This window comes from Medicago sativa, chromosome 4 (genome assembly GCF_051527215.1).
Source record: "Medicago sativa cultivar Bolivia chromosome 4, Bolivia_mono, whole genome shotgun sequence".
In the NCBI taxonomy this organism is placed as follows: domain Eukaryota; kingdom Viridiplantae; phylum Streptophyta; class Magnoliopsida; order Fabales; family Fabaceae; genus Medicago; species Medicago sativa.
This window is the reverse complement of record NC_140752.1, coordinates 79,403,773-79,423,365: the sequence shown is the minus strand read 5'-3', so window position 1 is coordinate 79,423,365 and position 19,593 is coordinate 79,403,773. Positions and strand designations below refer to the sequence as shown.

General features: G+C 33.7%; 4 protein-coding genes and 1 pseudogene across 6 annotated transcripts; 4 read left to right on the top strand and 1 right to left on the bottom strand.

Annotated features, from left to right (window-relative positions):
* Window positions 1–291: 291 nt before the first annotated feature.
* On the bottom strand, window positions 292–1,037 carry RALFL4 (ralf-like 4). The gene has a single exon (XM_085703977.1). It carries the CDS (start codon window positions 922–924, stop codon window positions 589–591), a length of 336 nt encoding a protein of 111 aa, XP_085560103.1. The 5' UTR covers window positions 925–1,037; the 3' UTR covers window positions 292–588.
* A 2,711-nt stretch (window positions 1,038–3,748) lies between these two features.
* On the top strand, window positions 3,749–6,438 carry LOC146932351 (uncharacterized). The gene is made up of 3 exons (XM_085704007.1): window positions 3,749–3,937; window positions 4,029–4,186; window positions 6,151–6,438. The coding sequence occupies exons 1-3, from the start codon at window positions 3,773–3,775 to the stop codon at window positions 6,248–6,250; spliced, it is 423 nt and encodes a 140-aa protein (XP_085560133.1). The 5' UTR covers window positions 3,749–3,772; the 3' UTR covers window positions 6,251–6,438.
* A 134-nt stretch (window positions 6,439–6,572) lies between these two features.
* LOC146932350 (transcriptional corepressor LEUNIG-like) lies at window positions 6,573–9,422 on the top strand. Its single transcript, XM_085704008.1, has 5 exons — window positions 6,573–7,403; window positions 7,659–7,741; window positions 7,833–7,949; window positions 8,082–8,249; window positions 8,705–9,422. Exons 1-4 carry the CDS (start codon window positions 7,223–7,225, stop codon window positions 8,094–8,096), a joined length of 396 nt encoding a protein of 131 aa, XP_085560134.1. The 5' UTR covers window positions 6,573–7,222; the 3' UTR covers window positions 8,097–8,249; window positions 8,705–9,422.
* A 1,163-nt stretch (window positions 9,423–10,585) lies between these two features.
* Window positions 10,586–15,908, top strand: LOC146932348 (transcriptional corepressor LEUNIG_HOMOLOG-like). 2 transcript variants are annotated; one of them, XM_085704005.1, is made up of 7 exons: window positions 10,586–10,781; window positions 10,932–11,038; window positions 11,140–11,289; window positions 11,380–11,532; window positions 11,629–11,745; window positions 15,067–15,267; window positions 15,583–15,908. In XM_085704005.1, exons 1-7 carry the CDS (start codon window positions 10,652–10,654, stop codon window positions 15,736–15,738), a joined length of 1,014 nt encoding a protein of 337 aa, XP_085560131.1. In that variant the 5' UTR covers window positions 10,586–10,651; the 3' UTR covers window positions 15,739–15,908. The 2 variants fall into 2 exon arrangements, with proteins under 2 accessions (XP_085560131.1, XP_085560130.1); XM_085704004.1 differs by lacking the exons at window positions 15,067–15,267; window positions 15,583–15,908 and adding exons at window positions 11,850–12,050; window positions 12,129–12,490.
* On the top strand, window positions 13,937–14,993 carry LOC146932349 (uncharacterized; annotated as a pseudogene). Its single transcript, XR_015005881.1, has 5 exons — window positions 13,937–14,074; window positions 14,178–14,278; window positions 14,494–14,576; window positions 14,673–14,748; window positions 14,893–14,993. The product of XR_015005881.1 is annotated as an uncharacterized LOC146932349 (transcript).
* Window positions 15,909–19,593: the final 3,685 nt, after the last annotated feature.

Here is a 19,593-nt window from a genome sequence, read left to right as displayed (position 1 = left end):
TTGGATTAAAATAAGGAAATCCTCTACAATTAACATTACAATGTGGTCATGAATCTTGAGCCTTCATGAACATATATATTTCGTGATAAGCAGCATTACCATTTAAATTAATAGCTATCAAATATTGTCCAGTGTATTGCACGAATCTATAACTAGTATCCGAACGTACATTTAACAAATAAACAGAAAAATAATAGAAGAACACATAAATAAAACTTGGGTTGTAACAAAAAAATAAAATAAAAAAACTTGGGAGATTCTCAGTTTCATCTTCAATATAAGATATATAACAAAAAGAAGGGAAATAATTATATTCAATTATTACAATATTACATACATAAACAAGAACAAACCACTTTGTTCCCTTAATACATTAATATCCCACGAAATTAGTACAAATTATTTTCAACAGATAAAAGAAAATTACAATATGAAAACTGCAAGTTGTTCAATGGATGCCTAGGAAACTGTGGCAAGAAATAAGCTGTTCTTCAAGATCAGCCACAATATCATTATGAAATTTATTATTATATATTATATAATGTACCATGAAATATTTTTGTTCCTGATTTTGTTTGCATGATTTAATCAGAGGGTTCTGGCACAATGTGTGATGGCAGTGCAACCACGGCGATAAGGGTTAGCCTGACCTCTAGCGTTGCAATCGTAGTATGATCGTCCCTTTTGACCACATGGGATATTATTAGCCTTAAGAGCACCATAGCTAATGTATCTTCTTTTCCTGCCGGCTAATGTTCGACGATTTGATTCAGAATCCATCAACATTTCATTGTCGTCTCCGATTAAATCGCCCACGCGCACGGATGCAAAGGTAAAGTCATGAACCTTAGAAGCTTCAGCAGATACCATGGCAATGACCATGGCTAGAAAGAGGAACATAATCCATGACTTGAAGTTTAACATTTTAGATAATATGGGAAAGGTAATGAGAATTTTTTGTTTGTTTGAAATGTAGAGAGAATAGAGAATTGCCTTTGCCTCTACCCTTCTTGATAGAAGTGGGAAATAGGAGGATAAAATAGTATGCAAGTTAGAAATTAGGTTGTTGTGTTATTTGTGATTTAACGTGATTTTGGGTGAATATTGATGCATTTCCCCATTTATTTCTCCTACGTTTTCTCTTCTAAGTTTGGTGAATGTAAGCACGTGTGGTTGTTGCTAAATATAGATAGGTCCTGGTCCTTTTCTAGGTCACTAGTTCAAATGCATGATGCATGTTTCTCTAACTGATGGAAAAGGTAATACCACCAATACATAGCTAAATTTACAATGTAAGATACTAAATTTGTATGGGGACTCCAAAAGTCCTTCATATCCATTCATCATGTTCTACCAAAGGAAGTTTATTCGATCAAAAGTCTCTTATATCCATTCATCATGTTCAATTGATGTCCAAGAATAGCTATGGAGTATTATTTTTTGAGGGGAACTATTATTGATTTATTGTTATTATATCATTATTTATTTAAATTATGGTTATCATTTATTTTCTCTCTTAAAACACAATATTCTAATTTCATGTTAATTCATCATTGACCAAATACCACGTGCAGTCCTTTAAGTTAGATTTTTATAAGGGTTAATTATGTTTCTATTCCCTATAAAATAGCGACCTTGTAAGTTTAGTCCTTACTAAATTTTAATAGCATTTTTAGTCCCTAATTTTGTTTTTTTGCCCTGAGTATTAGTCCCTACTCAATTCAAATTTGTTTAATTTATGCTTAAACTCTTAAATTTTTGAACAATTTTTTTGCAGACATGTTTAGAACATTACTAAAAGTTCCTCCGCAAAAAATTACCGCAAAATTTGATTTCTACATCCAGATTTTATTACTTTTTATCTTTAACTTTTGTCGTTTTAAAAAATTCATATTTAATTCATTTCATGTCTGAAAATTCTAAATTTTAGTAAACGAACCTTTCATAGTGTTCTAATCTTGTCTCAAAAAAATCGTTCAAAAATTTAAGAGTTTAAGGATAATTAATCAAACTTTGTTTTAGCAGGGACTAAAATTATAAGTAAATTTTTTTTATAGGGACTAAAAATGCTATTAAAATTAAGTAAGGACTAAACTTACAAGGTCGCTATTTTATAGGGACTAGAAACATAATTAACCCTTTTTATAATAAGTTAGTCATTTAAGTTATTTTTGTTACAAATTACTCCTTTAAGTCAGAATATATCTGCACCAATATTCTATTTTCATCAAACTCAGTTAAAAAGTGTTTAAATGAACGTTTAGTGTTAAGTTGGTATGTCTAAATTTATCGCTCTCAAAACTAGGGTTCATAATTGTATTATTCAGTCTTGATTTGAAACAAAATTGATCGATTACTTGATTTATAATATTGTTGATGAAATATTTATCTTCAAAAACAAAAGAAGAAAATGTGAGTGAGTAATCATGTTTGATGTCAAAAACACTTTTGAACTTACCACCTCAATGCTAAATTGTCCATAAACACTTTTTAACAAAATTGACTGAAAAAATGGTAACAATATAAATATTCTATAACTTAAAGAACCAATCTAAAAAAAAAAGAAACTTAAAAATTAACTTGGTATAAACGACCGAAGACGATATTTGACTTTCAATATTTACCTAATGTTTCTTTTTTCTTCTTCTATTTTACGTTTGTTTATTATATATAATTTTTTATAAAATGTTTTTTTTTCCTTCTATTTTATGTTTGTCTATTATTTACCTAATGTTTAAAGGATCAGACAACTGTCGTGCTCCGTTGTCGATCGCCGGAGATCCACTATGTATCGGTGATTACTATACGTCGACGCTGACTGGTGTTAACCACCACCACTCCATTATTTTCATATTTTTAATTTTAAATATTATTTTTTAAATCAAGATTTGGGGTCTAGGTACCAACTTTAATTAAAAGAGTTTTGGAAGGTTTTTAGATTTGTGGGCTAACATGAATGGAGACCATTTAATCTGATGATTTTTTGCCCTCTACCGTGTGGGTTGGGGACTTGGATTTGGTAACATAATAAATGCACACAATTTTAGATCTTGACCGTTCATTTGAGATCAAATAGATAAGATTAAAAACTTTGTATTTTTAATAAAATGATACCGGCCGCACAATTTTGATTGGACGACTCACATGATTTGTTGTAACAATATAAAATCTGCTTCTTCTTAAAAAAACAACAACATAAAATCTACTTCATGTGGGTTGGGGTCTAAATTTAAAGACATCGTGATATTGTCATCTTTATGTGAGAGTTGACGAGGATGAAGAAGAAATTTCTAATTATTTTTTTTATTATGTAAGTAACTTAGTAGGGTGAAGGTCGTACATTTTAATGTGAAGATCTGATCTTACATATTATCTACTAGTGTTTGTTTAAAAAAAAATACTATTATCTACCGGTGAGCCGTTCCGAGACTAACTTTTAATTTTTTGTATGAGGGGTAATTTTAAAATTGTATCTGTTTAGTAAAAAAAAAAAGTATTTTTCCTCAAAAAAAAAAACAAAAAGTTAAGTATTTGTTTTCCTCAAAAAAAGTATTTGTTAAAAAAAAAGTATTTTTCTCAAAAAAAACAAAAAGTTAAGTATTTGTTTTCCTCAAAAAAAGTATTTGTTAAAAAAAAGTATTTTTCTCCCAAAAAAAAAAAAACAAAAAGTTAAGTATTTGTTAAAAAAAAGTATTTTTCCCCAAAAAAAAACAAAAAGTTAAGTATTTGTTTTTACACTATGAGCTTCACAATTCGCTGAATCCAAAAGTTTATGTGCTTAATTGTCTATCCTTTTGCACTGCAAAACAAAACCCTAACTTACTTCAATTTGCATTGCAAAATGGACCAAAATCACAATTCAGAATCACAATCAAGCACCAGTGAAGTATCTTCAGCAACAGCAGTTTTCCTAGGAGCTCTAGCCCCTGGTGTCAACGTCTCTACTCTCTCACAATTTCATTTTTTTTTTTTGTTCTTATTTTAATGAAATTTCACAATATACTAATTTTTTTCGTTTATTGTTTCAGGGGCCAACATGGAATACATTAAAGTCGGCGTTTTTAATGTTGGGTCTTTGTCTTGCTGTTATGTTGGGTTTAGCATTCTCTTCCAGTGATTCATGGTTGGTGTTTCACGTTGTGTTCCTTGTTCTGATTTGTGTTACACTCTTCTTACTCCTTAGCTGGTAATTTCATTCTTACCCTTTCACAAATTTATCTCTTTTGTATATGTAATCACTGTTAAATTGAAATTGGGATTTCGATCATGTTTCATGCTTCATGCTTCATATGCAAGGTTAACCAGCTTAATTTGCAGCTTATATTATAGACGCTTATCATGATATATGCTTATGTATAAGCTATTTCTATAACAAAAGATAAAATAAAGTTAAATTGTATTCATATAAGTTAGAAGTTTTTTTCATAAGCTATCTTGAATAGCTTACGAAAATAAGCTGAAAACAGCTTATGACTGGAGGATATCCGGATCCAAAAGAAACCAATCTAATTAGCCAAAATGTAAGGAATGGGATTCTATGCAGTCACTCGTCTTTGGATGAAGATCAGATGACTCATTTTGAATTGTATTTTTTTATTCAATTTTTGAACTGTATTAATTATTATAAAGCTGGTCTGTTGAAACTAGTTATGTGCCATCTGATCTTTCTTATAACAGTTGAGATCTCATCTCTTGACTGTGTGACTACATGTTTTCCTTGACCGGAAGAAATCTGGATCCTCAAGAAACTAGTCTAACGTAGTGTTTTATAGACATATTAGATTGGTGTTGAGGTGGATGTGAGTTTTATTCTATATTTGCTGTGTTTGAAAATTGAACAAAACAGAACAGAACAACAACAATAACTAGGGAAGTATTTTTCTCATTATGTAGGTGGCCAATAACTTAGTCATAGTGTCTATCATGAACCATCTTTAATGACAAATCATGTAATCTTAAATGGTTCAACTTTTCCTAGGTCTCACTATCTTTAACTACTATTCTGTCCACCATTTGGTCTCACGTAAAATAGCACATCTAGGAACATAATACATGGCTAGAACAAAATAAAGCAACATATAGAACCTCTCTGTCCCATTCCATCTGCAATCTGTATGTTTTTTTTTTCCTTTTCATTTTGTTGGAATTTAGCATGTATTGTAACATTCTCTTTTTTCATGTTGATGCTGTGCAAACATTTTGCCTGTATAAGTTCCTAAATGTTCTAGCTCAGATTAATGTCGTTAGATTATGTTCTTTTCTAGAATACAAATCTAGGATACAACCCCAGATTGGAGAATAATAACCTAGTATTTTGGGGAATATGTGTAGAGTCTACCTCACCTTTGTTCCTAATCCCATGATCCTTTTATAGTGTCCCACTCCTAGGATTTTGGAGGTTTTGGGCCCCCCTTTCGCCCCTGTTAGGCCCAAACCTAATTATGGGGTGTGGCCTCCATCGGGTATTCCTTCCTTCCCTGTTAGACAGCTTGTTTTTTGGGTCGAAATACCCAGCTCCTTGGCTGCTCGAAGTCCTATTTGGCTGTATCCACCTCTCCTGTTTCTGGGACTTTCTTCATGTTCTTGATTGGTGCTCCAATTTCTCTGATTGTGTTCCGTCCTTAGCGATCATAAGGTACTGAACACAGCCCTTGAGCGTCAAGCCTAAAAGGCGAAGGCGCTCTAACAAGTTTTGGGTACCGAGAATAAGGTGCCAAACTAAATGGGTGTGAGCTTTATGTTTGAAGTATTAGTGAAGTTTTATGTGTTTATTGCTCTGTGCATTGCTATGTCAATTGCTTTGTTATGGATTGATAATATCATTATTCACGGGGCGGTGATTTCCCCCTGTTGTATTAGAATAAGAAGGAAAACAAAAGTGTGGTACGATTAGTTGGTATATCATGATTGTGCAGGCCTTTTATTTTTTTAATGAAATAATTCATAGATGTTTTGGGTTTCCTTCTGCTGAAAATTGCAAAGAGAAAACCAAAAGAAAAGGAAATGCTTGTTGTATCATATATCAAAGCAAATACATGAAATACATTGGGTTTCTTGTAACATCTAATTATGAGATCATAAGTTGGTTAGAATCTGTTCTTGTGATCTTCCTATGCAGCACTCAATATTTATTTTATGTTTTTTTTATAGGTTTCTTTCAGAAACTGGTCTAGTCTCCGTCGAACATCAAATGCGAGAGATGGGCTTGGAAGCTAAGGATCCTCTAGAAGCAAACAAAAAGAGTGAATAACTATTATCTTGTTTCTTCATGATTTCCTGATACATGACCAAATTAGAGTACACGGTCGAAAAGCATAGAACACTAAGCTTGATTTTTTTTTTTTCTCTTTCAATTTTTGTAATTGTATATATTTTACTCTCTCTATCTGATGTGGCTTATGCTGCAAGTGGTATATATTCTCTTTTTCTAGTTTATAATGATCTTATTATCTCTAAGATCTGTGGAGGCTCATGCATGCTTTTTCACACACACATGTGTGTATGTGTAACAACAAAATTAATTAGGCAAGATTTCTAAGTACATTCATTACATGTTCTAGATCCCTATGCCTGTTATGCATGTAATGGGGTGGGTAGATGCTATCTTATTGCTTACGGTAAGTTTTTTGGCAACTCATGTCTTACATGTATAATCTGGACTTGCCAGTTTCCATCGAAGCAATATTGCGTATTGAGATTGTGTGATTGCAGGATTCCTTCAATTTCAAACTGCAAAGAATCCAGATCAGTTAGTTGTCATGTGGCAGCATGTTGCCAAATGACTCTTGAAGAGTGTAATGGTCAATGTAATAAAAACTTGATTGAACATTGAACAGACACTGGTTTAAGATTTAAACTGTTGATTAGGATTGATCAAATATACTTTTCAAAATTTCTAAGATAATATAAAAATTAAATCTTTCCCTAAAAAAATAATATTAAATCCACATACAAAACAATAAAAATGAAATTACATTAAGTGTACAAGACTAAAGCCCATAAAAGCGAACAAAAAATGGATATAAACGCATTGAAAATACTTTTGCATGACACTGGAGTACGCTCAGTATTAATTCCCGCTTAGTTCACTCACTGTCACACTATACAACTGAATTCTTTACCTCTAATCCTTTCATCATCTATTAATCTTCTTCATCTTGGTACAATTTCCTTTATCATGGACCAGAGTGTTCCGAATAAAGAACTGTGAGTACAATGCGGCATGTTCTTTCACTTTTCTTGTGATGCTTTCTTTTATTTTCTTTCTTATAATGCTTCTTGGCCATATAATTTATTGTGTAGTTTTCAAATCTTTCTGTATGATTACCTCGACAAGAGTGGATTGTCAAACACTGCTCAAAGTTCGCGAAATGAAGCTGGAATCAATGGACAAACTCCTCCTGGTATGTACGTATGTATATACATCTGATTTTGCACCTTTTGCTTGTCTAAAAAAGTGAGTCTCTTTCTTTTCACATCCCCTTCTACTCACTCTTCTGCATTAGTCCTTCCTTTGTAACTTGAGGATTAATGCATTATGTCTTGCTGTTTCATGATGCATATATATATATATATATATATATATATATAGCCTGCAAGAATGTTCTTCATTTTTAAACATAGTGGGATAGTAAGATCATTGGACTTCCACTCAACAGAACAAATTCTATGCTCATCCGATTCCCATGATGGAATTCAAGTATGGGATCTCAATCAGTGTATTAAGATTAAAAACTGTAAGGTGAGTCTCACACTCCTCTTTTAGTATTCAAAACAGAATAATTACTCACTGGTCACATGAATACGAAGACTTGTATAAAAATGAATTTCAGGCAGGTGTAGGCCAAGTGAGATTTCAGCCTGTATCTGGGATGCTTTTGGCAGTTGCTAATCAAAATGTTATCACCTTACTTGATTTTAAGACTTTTACTGTTGTTAAACGTCTTCAGGTGAGCTTCACATCTCATTTATAAATTTGATTAAAATGTAAGTTGTGTATCATGAAATAGTATTACCACAGCATGAGTCTGAATCTCATTCCCTATTAGGGACACATCAAATATATTTGTTCTTTATGTTAGGATGTCACTGGGTAAATGATCGCCTCTGTCAGTGAATATTGTGTACGTGTCTGGACGCTTCCTATGGACGTACAGTGCTTATATGAGTATCCATCAAAAGGGAAGATGTCTATGTCCGCCATATTCCATCCTCGATACCGTAACGTCTTAGTTGTTGGTGGTTTTCAGGTAAACTCTTCCCTGTGCTTCCATTATGATCATGTTGTTTCTTTTATGTAACGGTTACAGAGGTTACACGTAGTATATTTTCCTCCAGCCGTGTTTATGCAGCTAAGCTGATTTTTCGGATTGAACTTTTGTTTCAAAATATGGGCTCTATTAGAATAATTATTATCTTTTATTCTTTATGCGATTACCGGAAATTTTACATGTGCACAATCTATAACAATACGCTTCAGGCCATACAAATCTATGTTACGCTGCTAAACTATAGGTCCAAAGCTATTGATTACTTATCTGATAGCATATGCTCATACGATTCCTCCTACTGGTTAATGTGAAAATATAAAAATTTCTATGTTTATGTATTTCAACATAAAGTTGTTGCCTTTGATTATTATGTTACAAGTACAAAAGTTAATGCATAAATAGAAAGTAAATAATCCGTGTCTAGTTTATTGCAGTGCATGGAATTTTTGATTCTCGAGTGCAACAGGCAAATTCGTAGCATTCCTTCTTCTTGTATATCAGTTACTGGACTAGCAGCTTGTACACGAAATGAATTATTTGCATCAACTAGCAACGACTACGCGCCTGTGATGAACATATGGAAATGAAGTTCTAGTTGATGTCTCTATTCTTTGGTGTAAATCCTCCCCTGCTTCATTGTAACTAATTTAGTCTCTATACATACTACTATCAAATGTGAGAGATGGGATTGGAACGTAAGGATCCTGTACAGACAAATAGAAAGAGGGAACAACTCTTGTCTTGTTTTTTCATGCTCTGCTGATATATGACCAAATTAGAGTAAATGGTCCACATAGAACACTAGGCTTAATTTGTTCTTTCTTTTTTCTTTTTCTTTTTCTTTTGAGGGGTAACCTTGGCGCAACTGATAAAGTTGTTGTCATGTGACTGGAAGGTCACGATTTCAAGTCCTGGAAACAACCTCTTGTGTAAAAAACAGGGTAAGGCTGCGTACAAAACACCAAAATGGCCGGACCCCTTCCCGGACCCTGCGTATGCAGGAGCTTTACCCGGGTTGCCCTTTTTCTTTTCTTTTCACTATTTGTACATATTTTACTCTCCTCAATTTGAAGTGGCTTCAAGATGCCTTGTACAGTTGTACTGCTGCAAGATGTGGGTACATGTTTTTACAGCACAAATGTCTATTTTTCAGGACAAACCTCCTCAAAAGTAAATTGTGTAATATCAATTGTTGATAGAAAAGTGAATGATTGATATAACATAACATGCATAACAAATCTTGAGTGGTTGCAATACAAATTCTCGATTTTTTCACTTTAATAACTTATCACTTGAAGACCAAATTAACTAATTAAAGACATGGTTAAAGATTGAAATGACTAATAAAAGACAAATTAATTCAATTTTTTTTCCTAATTTTAATTCATTTAAAGACTATTATATCAAACCTCCCACATTCAAAAAAATATCAATACATAGTGGAGGCACAATCTATAATATAGATCAATTTCATTTCTTTTTTGTTTTATCAAGTACTAAAAATTTATTTAGTTTTCAAAATCAAGTGTAGGCCATGGCCTACACACCCTTTCAAGTGGGTCCTCCCCTCACTTTAGTGTATTTTATGAGCGAAAAGTATAAAAGAGAAATTATAGATAAATCAATATAAAAGAGAGACAGATACAAAGTTAGCAAATCGGTTATGCTCCTTCTTGTGATTAAGATTTTCCTTTTCTATTTTATAAAGTTTGCTTATCTTTCAAAATATTTTTTTTTTGTTCCCACTCATTTTTATGTCGGTTCAAAGATTGGATCGGATAATGATCCGGTTCTGGTTCAACCGTTTGAACTGGTTGGTCCGGTTCACGAATCATAACAAACACAACATTACTCAATGAGAAAAGCAAAATTTACATGTAAGAGTTATTCATTCGCATGCTTGCTCACTATTAACTACATGTAAGGTATAATTCAAAATGAAACAGTTAGTTGAATCTGTTAAAAGGTAGTTAGGAAGTTGGTTACTTATTTGCAAAGTTCACATTTCCAGCTTAGTTCACTCACTCACTCACTGTCATTTGCTTTCTTCTGATTGAATATTAATCTCTTAATTGCAAGAACTTCTCTCAACCCATCATCATCATCATCATCATCATCATCATCATCATCATCATCATCATCATCATCATCATCATCATCATCCTTTATACTTCAATCATGAATCCAAAACCTTCCCCTGAAGATATGTGAGTGCAATGCAGTGAGATTCTTTCATTTTCTTGCGCTGTTTTCTTTTACTTTCTTTCTTAAACCGCCTCTTATGCATATTCTATGACTTGCATGTATATCTCTAGGCAACAGATGCAAGGATCCTCCAGCCAGAGTCAGGTTATATATGAATGTTCAATGTTAATTAGTTCATGGTTCTTGGTTTCATAGTGCAACCTATTCATATATTACTCAATTTTCAGGCCCCAAACATTGGTGCTATAATGGACAATAATACCTATCAAATAATTCGGGATGAATATTCTATTCGACATCGCTCACGTAAGTTTCTATTCATATACTTGTTCTATTGCTCTTGGTTGCATGTAGTTTATCTTTGTGGCATTATGTGTGCTAGTTTTACCATAAAATCATTGTTACTATCTTGTGAAATTTTAGAGATTAAATGGTCATTTTAATTTCTAACACAAGGTTTTCCAAGCCGCCGTCCATGTCGGAAGCTTTTGTCCTGCGATTTTTCATCGGATGGAAAGATTGTAGCAAGTGGTGGGGAGACTGTGAAGAAGCATGGGGCAAAGGTGAATTACCAATGCGATAAGTTTTCCAATTCAATTTGTATACTGTCACTTCCTCTACATCTCTGCACATTGTATTTATGGTTATATTGTCGTTTATATAGCCTTTCATTTGCAACGTGGAAAGTCTTGATTCTGTTACTACGTCAGAGTCACATTCGTCTACTATCTTTGACGTGAGATTTCAACCAGGATCAACTATATTTGCAACATCTTCTGCTGATAAAACAATAAAATTCTGGGATGCGAAAACAGTGAGTCTCTTTCTTTTTGTATCCCATTACTTTTATAATTTGATGATTGATTCATTCTATTTTGATGTTTCATGATACATATGTATACAGCCTGAAAGAGCGTTGTTCGGTTTTGGACTTGATGGGATAGTAAGATCATTGGACTTCCACCCAACAGAAAGAATTCTTTGCTCGTGCGATACCCACGATGGAATTCAAGTATGGAATCTCAATCAGCGTGCTAAGATCAACAACTGTAGGGAGGTGAGTCTTACATTACACTCATCCTTTTGTATTCAAGACAGAATAACTACTCACATGTCACACGAGTACAATGATTTATATAAAAATGAATTTCAGGAAGGTGGATGCCAAGTGAGATTTCAGCCTGGATCTGGGAAGCTTTTGGCAGTTGCTAATCAAAATGTTGTTACCATACTTGAATTTCCATCTTTGGTTGTTAAGTACCATCTTCAGGTGAGGTTCACATATGACATATCATATATAACTGATTAAAATGTGAGTTTTGCATCACGATATAGCACTACTATAACATGAGTCTGAATCTCATTCTCTATTAGGGGCACGCCAAAGACATCAATTCTATATGTTGGGATTTCACTGGGCAAATGATAGCCGCAGCTAGTGAAGATTATGTATGCGCCTGGTCACTTTTGAGGGATGGGGAATGCATAAGTGGATATCTATCAAAAGGAAATAGGTTTATGTCCATCACATTCCATCCTCGATACCACAATGTCTTAGTTATCGGTGGTTTACAGGTAAACTCTTCCCTCTACTTCCAGTATAAATATTTTTGCACAAATAGAAGGTAATAATCTGGGTGCAATTTATTGCAGTGCATGGAATTGTTGATTCCTGACGTTGCGCAAGTACTTAGTAAAAGTGTCTTGGATTCATCAATTACTGGACTAGCAGCTTGTACGCAAAATGAATTGATTGCAACAATTGACAATGACTTCGATCTGAACATATGGAAATGAAGTACTAGTTAATGTCTCTGTTCTTTGGTTTAAATTCCTCCCTTGCTTCAGTTTTTAGGATTTGTCGAATGATTATTGTGTATACGTAAGACATGTCTTGCCGAATACCTGTAATCTTGTCTTGTTTTTTTTCATGATCCGCTGATATACGGCCAATTTAGAGTACATGGTCAACATACAGCACTAGGCCCGATTTTTTTTCATTCTTCTGTCGATGTTTGTACATGTTTTACTCCTCTGTTTGATGAGGTTTATGGATGCCTTGTGTTATTTCAAATTTTATAAAATCTTCTTTTTCTATTTTATAACGATTTTATTATATTTTTCAGAATAAAACTCCCATTTATATGAGTGTGTGTAAAAACAAAAATAGGTAAGATTTCAATGTATATGGGTGTGTTACACATGTAAAGGGCAAGAGAAAGCCTACTTTTTTGCTTACAATAACTTTTTATTTTTGACAAAAAAATGATGATTCTTGTGAATCGAATGTATTTGCCAGATAGTATACACCATGGTGCAGATTATTGTGCGACTGCAGGATTTCCAACTGTAGAAAACTCGCATAAATTGCTGTTATGTGGCAACATGATGCCATATGATGTTTGAAGTGTGTAAAAACAAGCCAAGATAAAAAAAAAGGGAAAAAAGAGAGAACTGAAGCAAAGCAAGGGGTCTGTATAAAAATTAGACCTTTTCAAATTGTAGGGTTAATTTCAAATTTCCACATTTTGCTCATGTATGTGTGCTATTTAAACAATCAAATGATTGTTTTGAAATTGTCAGAAGTTATGCACATGGCTACATGCAAATATGTATGAATAAAATTAGTTTATCAAAATGCCATTTTGAAAAGAATCTCACCATCACCACTTATTAAGGTAAGACTTTAGACATCAAACCCTTCCAACACTCCTGACTCCACAATGATAATGCCCATTGCAGCAAACCATGCACTTGTATATGATCATGGAAAAAAATATCAGAACATGTATCAACCATATTTCCTAAGAAAACCATTGAAAGATGTGATAAAATAATATAATACAAATCAATCAAGAGATATATATGTGGTTTAGAAAAGGCAGTGATATGATGTTCCATTAGGTTAAAAAGAATGTCATGAGGTTGAAACATTGATGCCAAATCCGAAGGCAGAAGCAACAAAACGAATGAACAAATCTGAAGGTAGGAAGTGGTTGCAGAGATGAGAGAGGCAGGACAGGTTGGAAAAGAGAGCCACAAGACTGGTCACAAAGATGGAGATTGAAGAAGAGAATCGAGGGAACAAACGGAAGAAAAATTACGCGTGAAAGAGTATAGCTAGCATGATAAGATTAATAGTAAGTTTAATTTATCTTTTTCTTCATCTAATTAACAACATAAAAATACAACATTTTACACTTGGATACAATGTCGCGTTTTGTGGGTCTAAATAACAAAATCATTTTTAAAATTTATAAGATGATATATAAAATAATAAACAAGAAAATACATTAATAATTGCATAAGACTAATGTTAGGGCTAAAGCCCAACAATAATGAAGAAAAAATGGATCTGACCCCATTAAGCAAAATTTAATAAATAAACCAACTAACAGAAAATTAAATCAGAAAGAGGGAAAAACAAAAGCAGTTACCGCCACTATAAATTCTAGCTTAGTTCACTGTCTTCCATTTTTCTAATTCATCCTCTTTCAAAAATATAACCAATTTCTTCACTTTCAACCTCCATTAATCTTCTTCTTCATCTAATTAAGTACAATTTCCTTTATCATGGACCCCAAAAAAACTCAAGAACTGTGAGTAGAGTACAATGATGCATGCATGTTCTTTCTTTATTTTCTTGAGCAGCTTTCTTTTATTTTCTTTCTTAAAATGCTTCTTATCCATTGTTCTGTGTAGTTTTGATATCTTTATTCATGATTACTTCAAGAAGAGAGGATTGTTAAGATGTGCCGAGCTTTTTGCAAACGAAGCTCACATTACTGGATTAATTCCCCCTGGTATGTATGTATATATGTCTGCTTTTGCATTTTCTGCAAATCTTGATATTGCAACTGCGGTTGCTGAAGGCAAATTAAGAACTAAAGCTACTATTCTGTAAAGGGGTGATAACTATGGATACATATTCGTTTATCTTATTATGTTTTCTTTATCTTTTCTTTTTGATTCATTTCAGTGACTGATTATTTTTATTTATTTTTTACTGCGTTCTCAGAATTCGATCAACACCCACGTGGATACTTGTTCGACTTTTGAAACATAAGGCAACAGACTCTCGGATCCTACAGTCAGAGTCAGGTTTTATAAGATTCCTCAAATAAATTGTTCAATTAATGTTAATTCATGGTTCTTGGTTTCATACTGCAATCCATTCATACATTACTAAATTTTCAGGCCCCAAATGTTGCAGCTGTAATGAACTCTACCCCTCAAAGAATTCGGAATGGATATCCTATTCAGCACATTGCAAGTAAATTTCTATTCTATACATCTTTGGCATCCCAATTCTGTCATTTCATATACTTCACAAAATTCTTGTTAGTATCTAGTGAATTTGAGATGATAATTAAGGAAATTTAGTTGATTCAATCTTTATTTTTATTTCTTACACAAGGTTTTCAAAGCGGGCAGACACTTTCGTCCTGCGATTTTTCATCAGATGGAAAGATTGTAGCAAGTGGTGGGAACAGCGGGAAGGTGAATAATCTTATATAATTGATTAAAATTTGAGTTGTGTATCATGATATAGTACTACTACAACATGAGTCTGAATCTCATTCTCTATCAGGGTCACGTCAAACATATTTGTTCCTTATGTTGGGATGTCACTGGGCAAACAATCGCCTCTGTCAGTGAAGATTGTGTACATGTCTGGTCGCTTTCTATGGATGGACAATGCTTTTACAACTATCCATCAAACGGGAAGAGGTTTCAGTCTGTCATATTCCATCCTCGACACCGTAACGTCTTAGTTGTTGGTGGTTTTCAGGTAAACTCTTCCCTCTGCTTCCATTATGATCATGGTGTCTCTTCTATATCTCCGTTTAAATAACCGTTAGAATAATAAAAATAAAGATGGAAAGGTTTGATTACATCTTTAGTATGAGTAACGAAGTATATTTTCCTCCAGCAGTTTATGCCGCATAGGGCTGTTCATGCTTTCGTTCAAGAAAGAAAACTGAACTGAACGAAACCAAAAAATAATTTGCTTGAAACATAAGTTATTATCTTTGAGTGTTATGTAACAAGTACAAAAGTCATTGCATAAATGGAAAGTAACTAATCTGTGTACAATTTATTGCAGTGCATGGAATTGTTGACTCTTGGTTACGGGCAAATACATCATATTAGGGCCTCTAGTTTATCATTTACTGGACTTGCAGCTTGTACTGAAGATGAATCCATTGCATCAACTACAACTAGCAATGATTCTGAGTCTATGGTGAACATATCGAAATGAAGTTCTAGTAAATGTCAGTTGTTCTATGGTGTAAATTCCTCCCCTGCTTCAGTTTTGAGGATTTGTTAGATAATCTGTGTATATGTACAGCTGGTCTTTCGAAACATCACACTCGAGAGATGATCTTGAAATTGGTTTTTTTGTACATGTTTTACTCTCCTCTATTTGATACAGCTTCTTAATGCCTTGTGCTGCTGCAAGTGATATATATTTTCTATTCATGATGATTATATTATTTTTTGGGTATTAGACTCTTATTTAGACCTCAATTTTATGCCAAGAAAGGATTCATAATTTTTCAATATAGTTATAAATGTACAATAGGACAAATTTGTTTTTGATGTTCTCTCATTCAGGTGGTAGTAAAACTTGATTTTTTTTTCTTCATTTTTTTATAAGTCTTGTGTGATTTCTTATATTGTGTACTTGCACAACCTTGCTTTGATTGACAAAGGCAATATTTTCATAGTACACTTGAACCATCAAGTTATAACATAAACACATTTTTTTTCTACACACTGTAATTAAGATTTTTTATTTCCAGTAAGTGTCTCTAAGGTATTCCTGCATCTTAGGTCTTTTGGACTTGCTTTGGGATCAATTCTTAAGTCTCAAGTCAGGTCGAACTATCTCTCAAATAAATGACTCAAATGTTAATTTTTTTTTTTTTTTTTTTAAGTTAGGGTGGAAAGTACTACTAAACATATTTTAAAGAAGGCTAAAATGCACTTTTGGCCCCCTAAGTTTGGCCCGGTAGCGATTTTGGCCCCCTATTAAAAAAAACGACTTTCCAGCCCCCCAACTTCACCCCCTTTTGCAACTCGGTGGCCCCCTTCAATTTTGACTTGGTCAAAGTTCAAGTGGCCAATCAATGGACGCCACGTGGCCAATTTCTGAATTAAAAATAAAAAAAATGCCACATATTTTTAAATGAAATTAAATAATTAAAATAAAATTAAAAAAAACCCAAAAATTAAAAAAAAAAACAAAAAACTAAAAAATAAAAAAAAAAACCCAAACCGCCGGATTTATCATCATCCTTCATCCTTCAAAAAAAAAAATCATCATCCTTCATCCCCTTCACAATACCAGGTTTCCGCCGCCGCCGTAAAACCTAACCGCCGGATTGTTCATCACCAAACCACCGTCCACGGCTGAGCAAGAGGTCGTAACCACCGGTAAGATCAGTGTTGTAAGTCCACCCATCACTCAAACCTGAATTCGCACACCATAGAAGATGAACCATATAAATCATAAAGAGGGATGATTTATATGGATTTATATGTGATTTATACCGTTTCAGATTTTGCCGATGTTGCTGCTGATGTTGCCGCTGTTACTCCCGTTTCAATCTGCATGTTCCTCGTTGTAATCTTAGTCTCAATTCTCAACACAAACGATTCTCCTACAATCTCCACCATAGCCAACATAGCATACGACGAAACAACCTCAGATTCTTCCTGGGACAAATTCCTCGGCGCAATTTTAAACTCTCTCTCCTTCGTATCATTCGACACTTCACAAGCTGCTGCTGCTGATGTTGCCGCTGTTGCTGCCGTCGCTGGTGTTGCTGCTGTTGCTGTTGTTGGTTGGTTCGAAGCAGAGGAAGAGGGAGCAGGCACTTGCGCGTTACCCATTGAAGCAGAGGAAAATTGATTCTCCTTTTCCAATTTTTTATCTATTTGTTTTGAAATTTCATTGTAAGATGAGATATAGTTGTTATGAAATATGCAAAGAAAGTGTTCAATAGTTTGGATGAATATGAGAGAAGCAGTGGGTGGTGTTTGTTGATGGTGAAGCTTAGAGAAAGAATGGGAAATGAAGGCTGCAAACAACATTAAAGAATTGACGCATCTGGAGATGGTGGGTGGTGGAGGTGATGAAGAACAACCTTAATTTAAAATTATTGGTTTTTTAAAATTATTTGTTTATTTTTTTTATATTTATTTAATTATGTAAATAATTAATTGGTTTTTTTTAATTTTAATTTATTATATGCCACGTGGCGTCCATCTATTGGCCACATGAGTTTTGACCGAGTCAAAATTGAAGGGGGCCACCGAGTTGCAAAAGGGGGTGAAGTTGGGGGGCTGAAAAGTCATTTTTTTTAATAGGGGGCCAAAATCGCTACCGGGCGAAACTTAGGGGGCCAAAAGTGCATTTTAGCCTTTAAAGAAAGAGTAAAACTACACCCAATCCTTTATGTTTGATCATTTTTTTCGGATTGGTCATACAAGTTTTTTTTCTCATTAAATTGATCATTAAACTAAACCCTAAACCCTAATTTCTCAAATAAGAAATCTAACCCAAACAACGCATTGAGTTCATGATATGTTAAAATATAATCCAAACAACGCATTGAGTTCATGATACGTTAAAATGTAATCCAAACAACACATTGAGTTCACTGTTTAAGTAACTTAGCAAATAGGCAAAATAAGCGGTTACCCGCCATTCGCGAGTCACCAGCGGCAGTATGTCACCATCAACAGCGGATTTCTCATTTGCGTGTCTGTTTTCTGTGGAGGCAAAGGAAGCAACCTCACTGCGACGTTACCAACCGCGTGCATGGCTGTTATTTGTGTGCAGAGGCAGCTGGACCCGGTTTTGGTGGTTTTATCCCGGTTCTAGGATTGGACCGCACAAATATCTGTTTCATGGTTCAGCTGTTTTACCTGTCAGTCGGGCCCGGTTCACTAATCATAAACACATGACACTGGTCGATCACAGAATAGAATATAAAATTGAATAGATTTTCTTCTTTTGCATGACTCTGCATGCTCCCTCCCTATAAATTCCACCTTAGTTCAACATTTTTCATCATCCATTAATCTTCTTCATCTAAGTGCAATTTCCTTCAACATGGAACAGAAAAATCCCAAAGAAGAACTGTGAGAAAAACGCTGCTTGCATGTTCTTTCTATTTTCTTGCGCTGCTTTCTTTCATTTTGTTTCTTATCAGTGTGTGTGTTCTGTGTAGTTTTCAAATCTTTCTGCATGATTACCTCAAGAAGAAAGGATTCTTGGAAACTGCTCAGATTTTCCAAAATGAAGCTCAAGTTAATGTACACACTCCTGGTATGTATATATGTCTGATTTTGCTTTTTCTTTACCCAAGAATCAGTTCATGATGCGCAATTTCCGTAGCAATATCAGTTCTAAAATCATTAATGTGTCTGTTTATATTTTGAACTAGTACTACCATTCATGTGTCTGTTTTTTGGTTTTTTTTAATCATTTTTCCCAAAAAGGGTTTCTTCATTGATGCCCCTTGCATTATACTTGCTCTACTATTCATCATTTGTCTGATAATATTTCTTCTCTTTATCTTATTATCGTATATTCTTTTTTATTCATATCTGTGACTGATTATTCTTCTTATTTTATTTTTCTGTGTTTTCAGAATTTGATCAAGAACCACGTGGTTTCTTGTACTACATCTGGACTATATTCTATGACAAGTGTAACTCTATGCTACAGATGCCAGGAACTTCCAGTCAGAGTCAGGTTATATATGATGGCTAAATGTTCAATGTTAATAACTGGTTCTTAGTTTCATATATAGTGCAACGCGGTCATATATTACTCAATTTTCAGGCCCCAAACGTTGGTCCTGTAATGGAAAATACCCCTCAAATAATTCGGGATGGATATTCTATTCAACACCTTGAGAGTAAATTTCTATTCTATACATCTTCACAATTTTGTCATTTCATATACTTCACAAAAAATTTTAGTATCTCGCGAACTTTATATTGCAACTTGTAACTTCAGTTCTAAAATCGAAATGACAATTACAGAAATTTAATTGATTCAATATTTATTCTAATTTTAAACACAAGGTTTTCAAAGCGG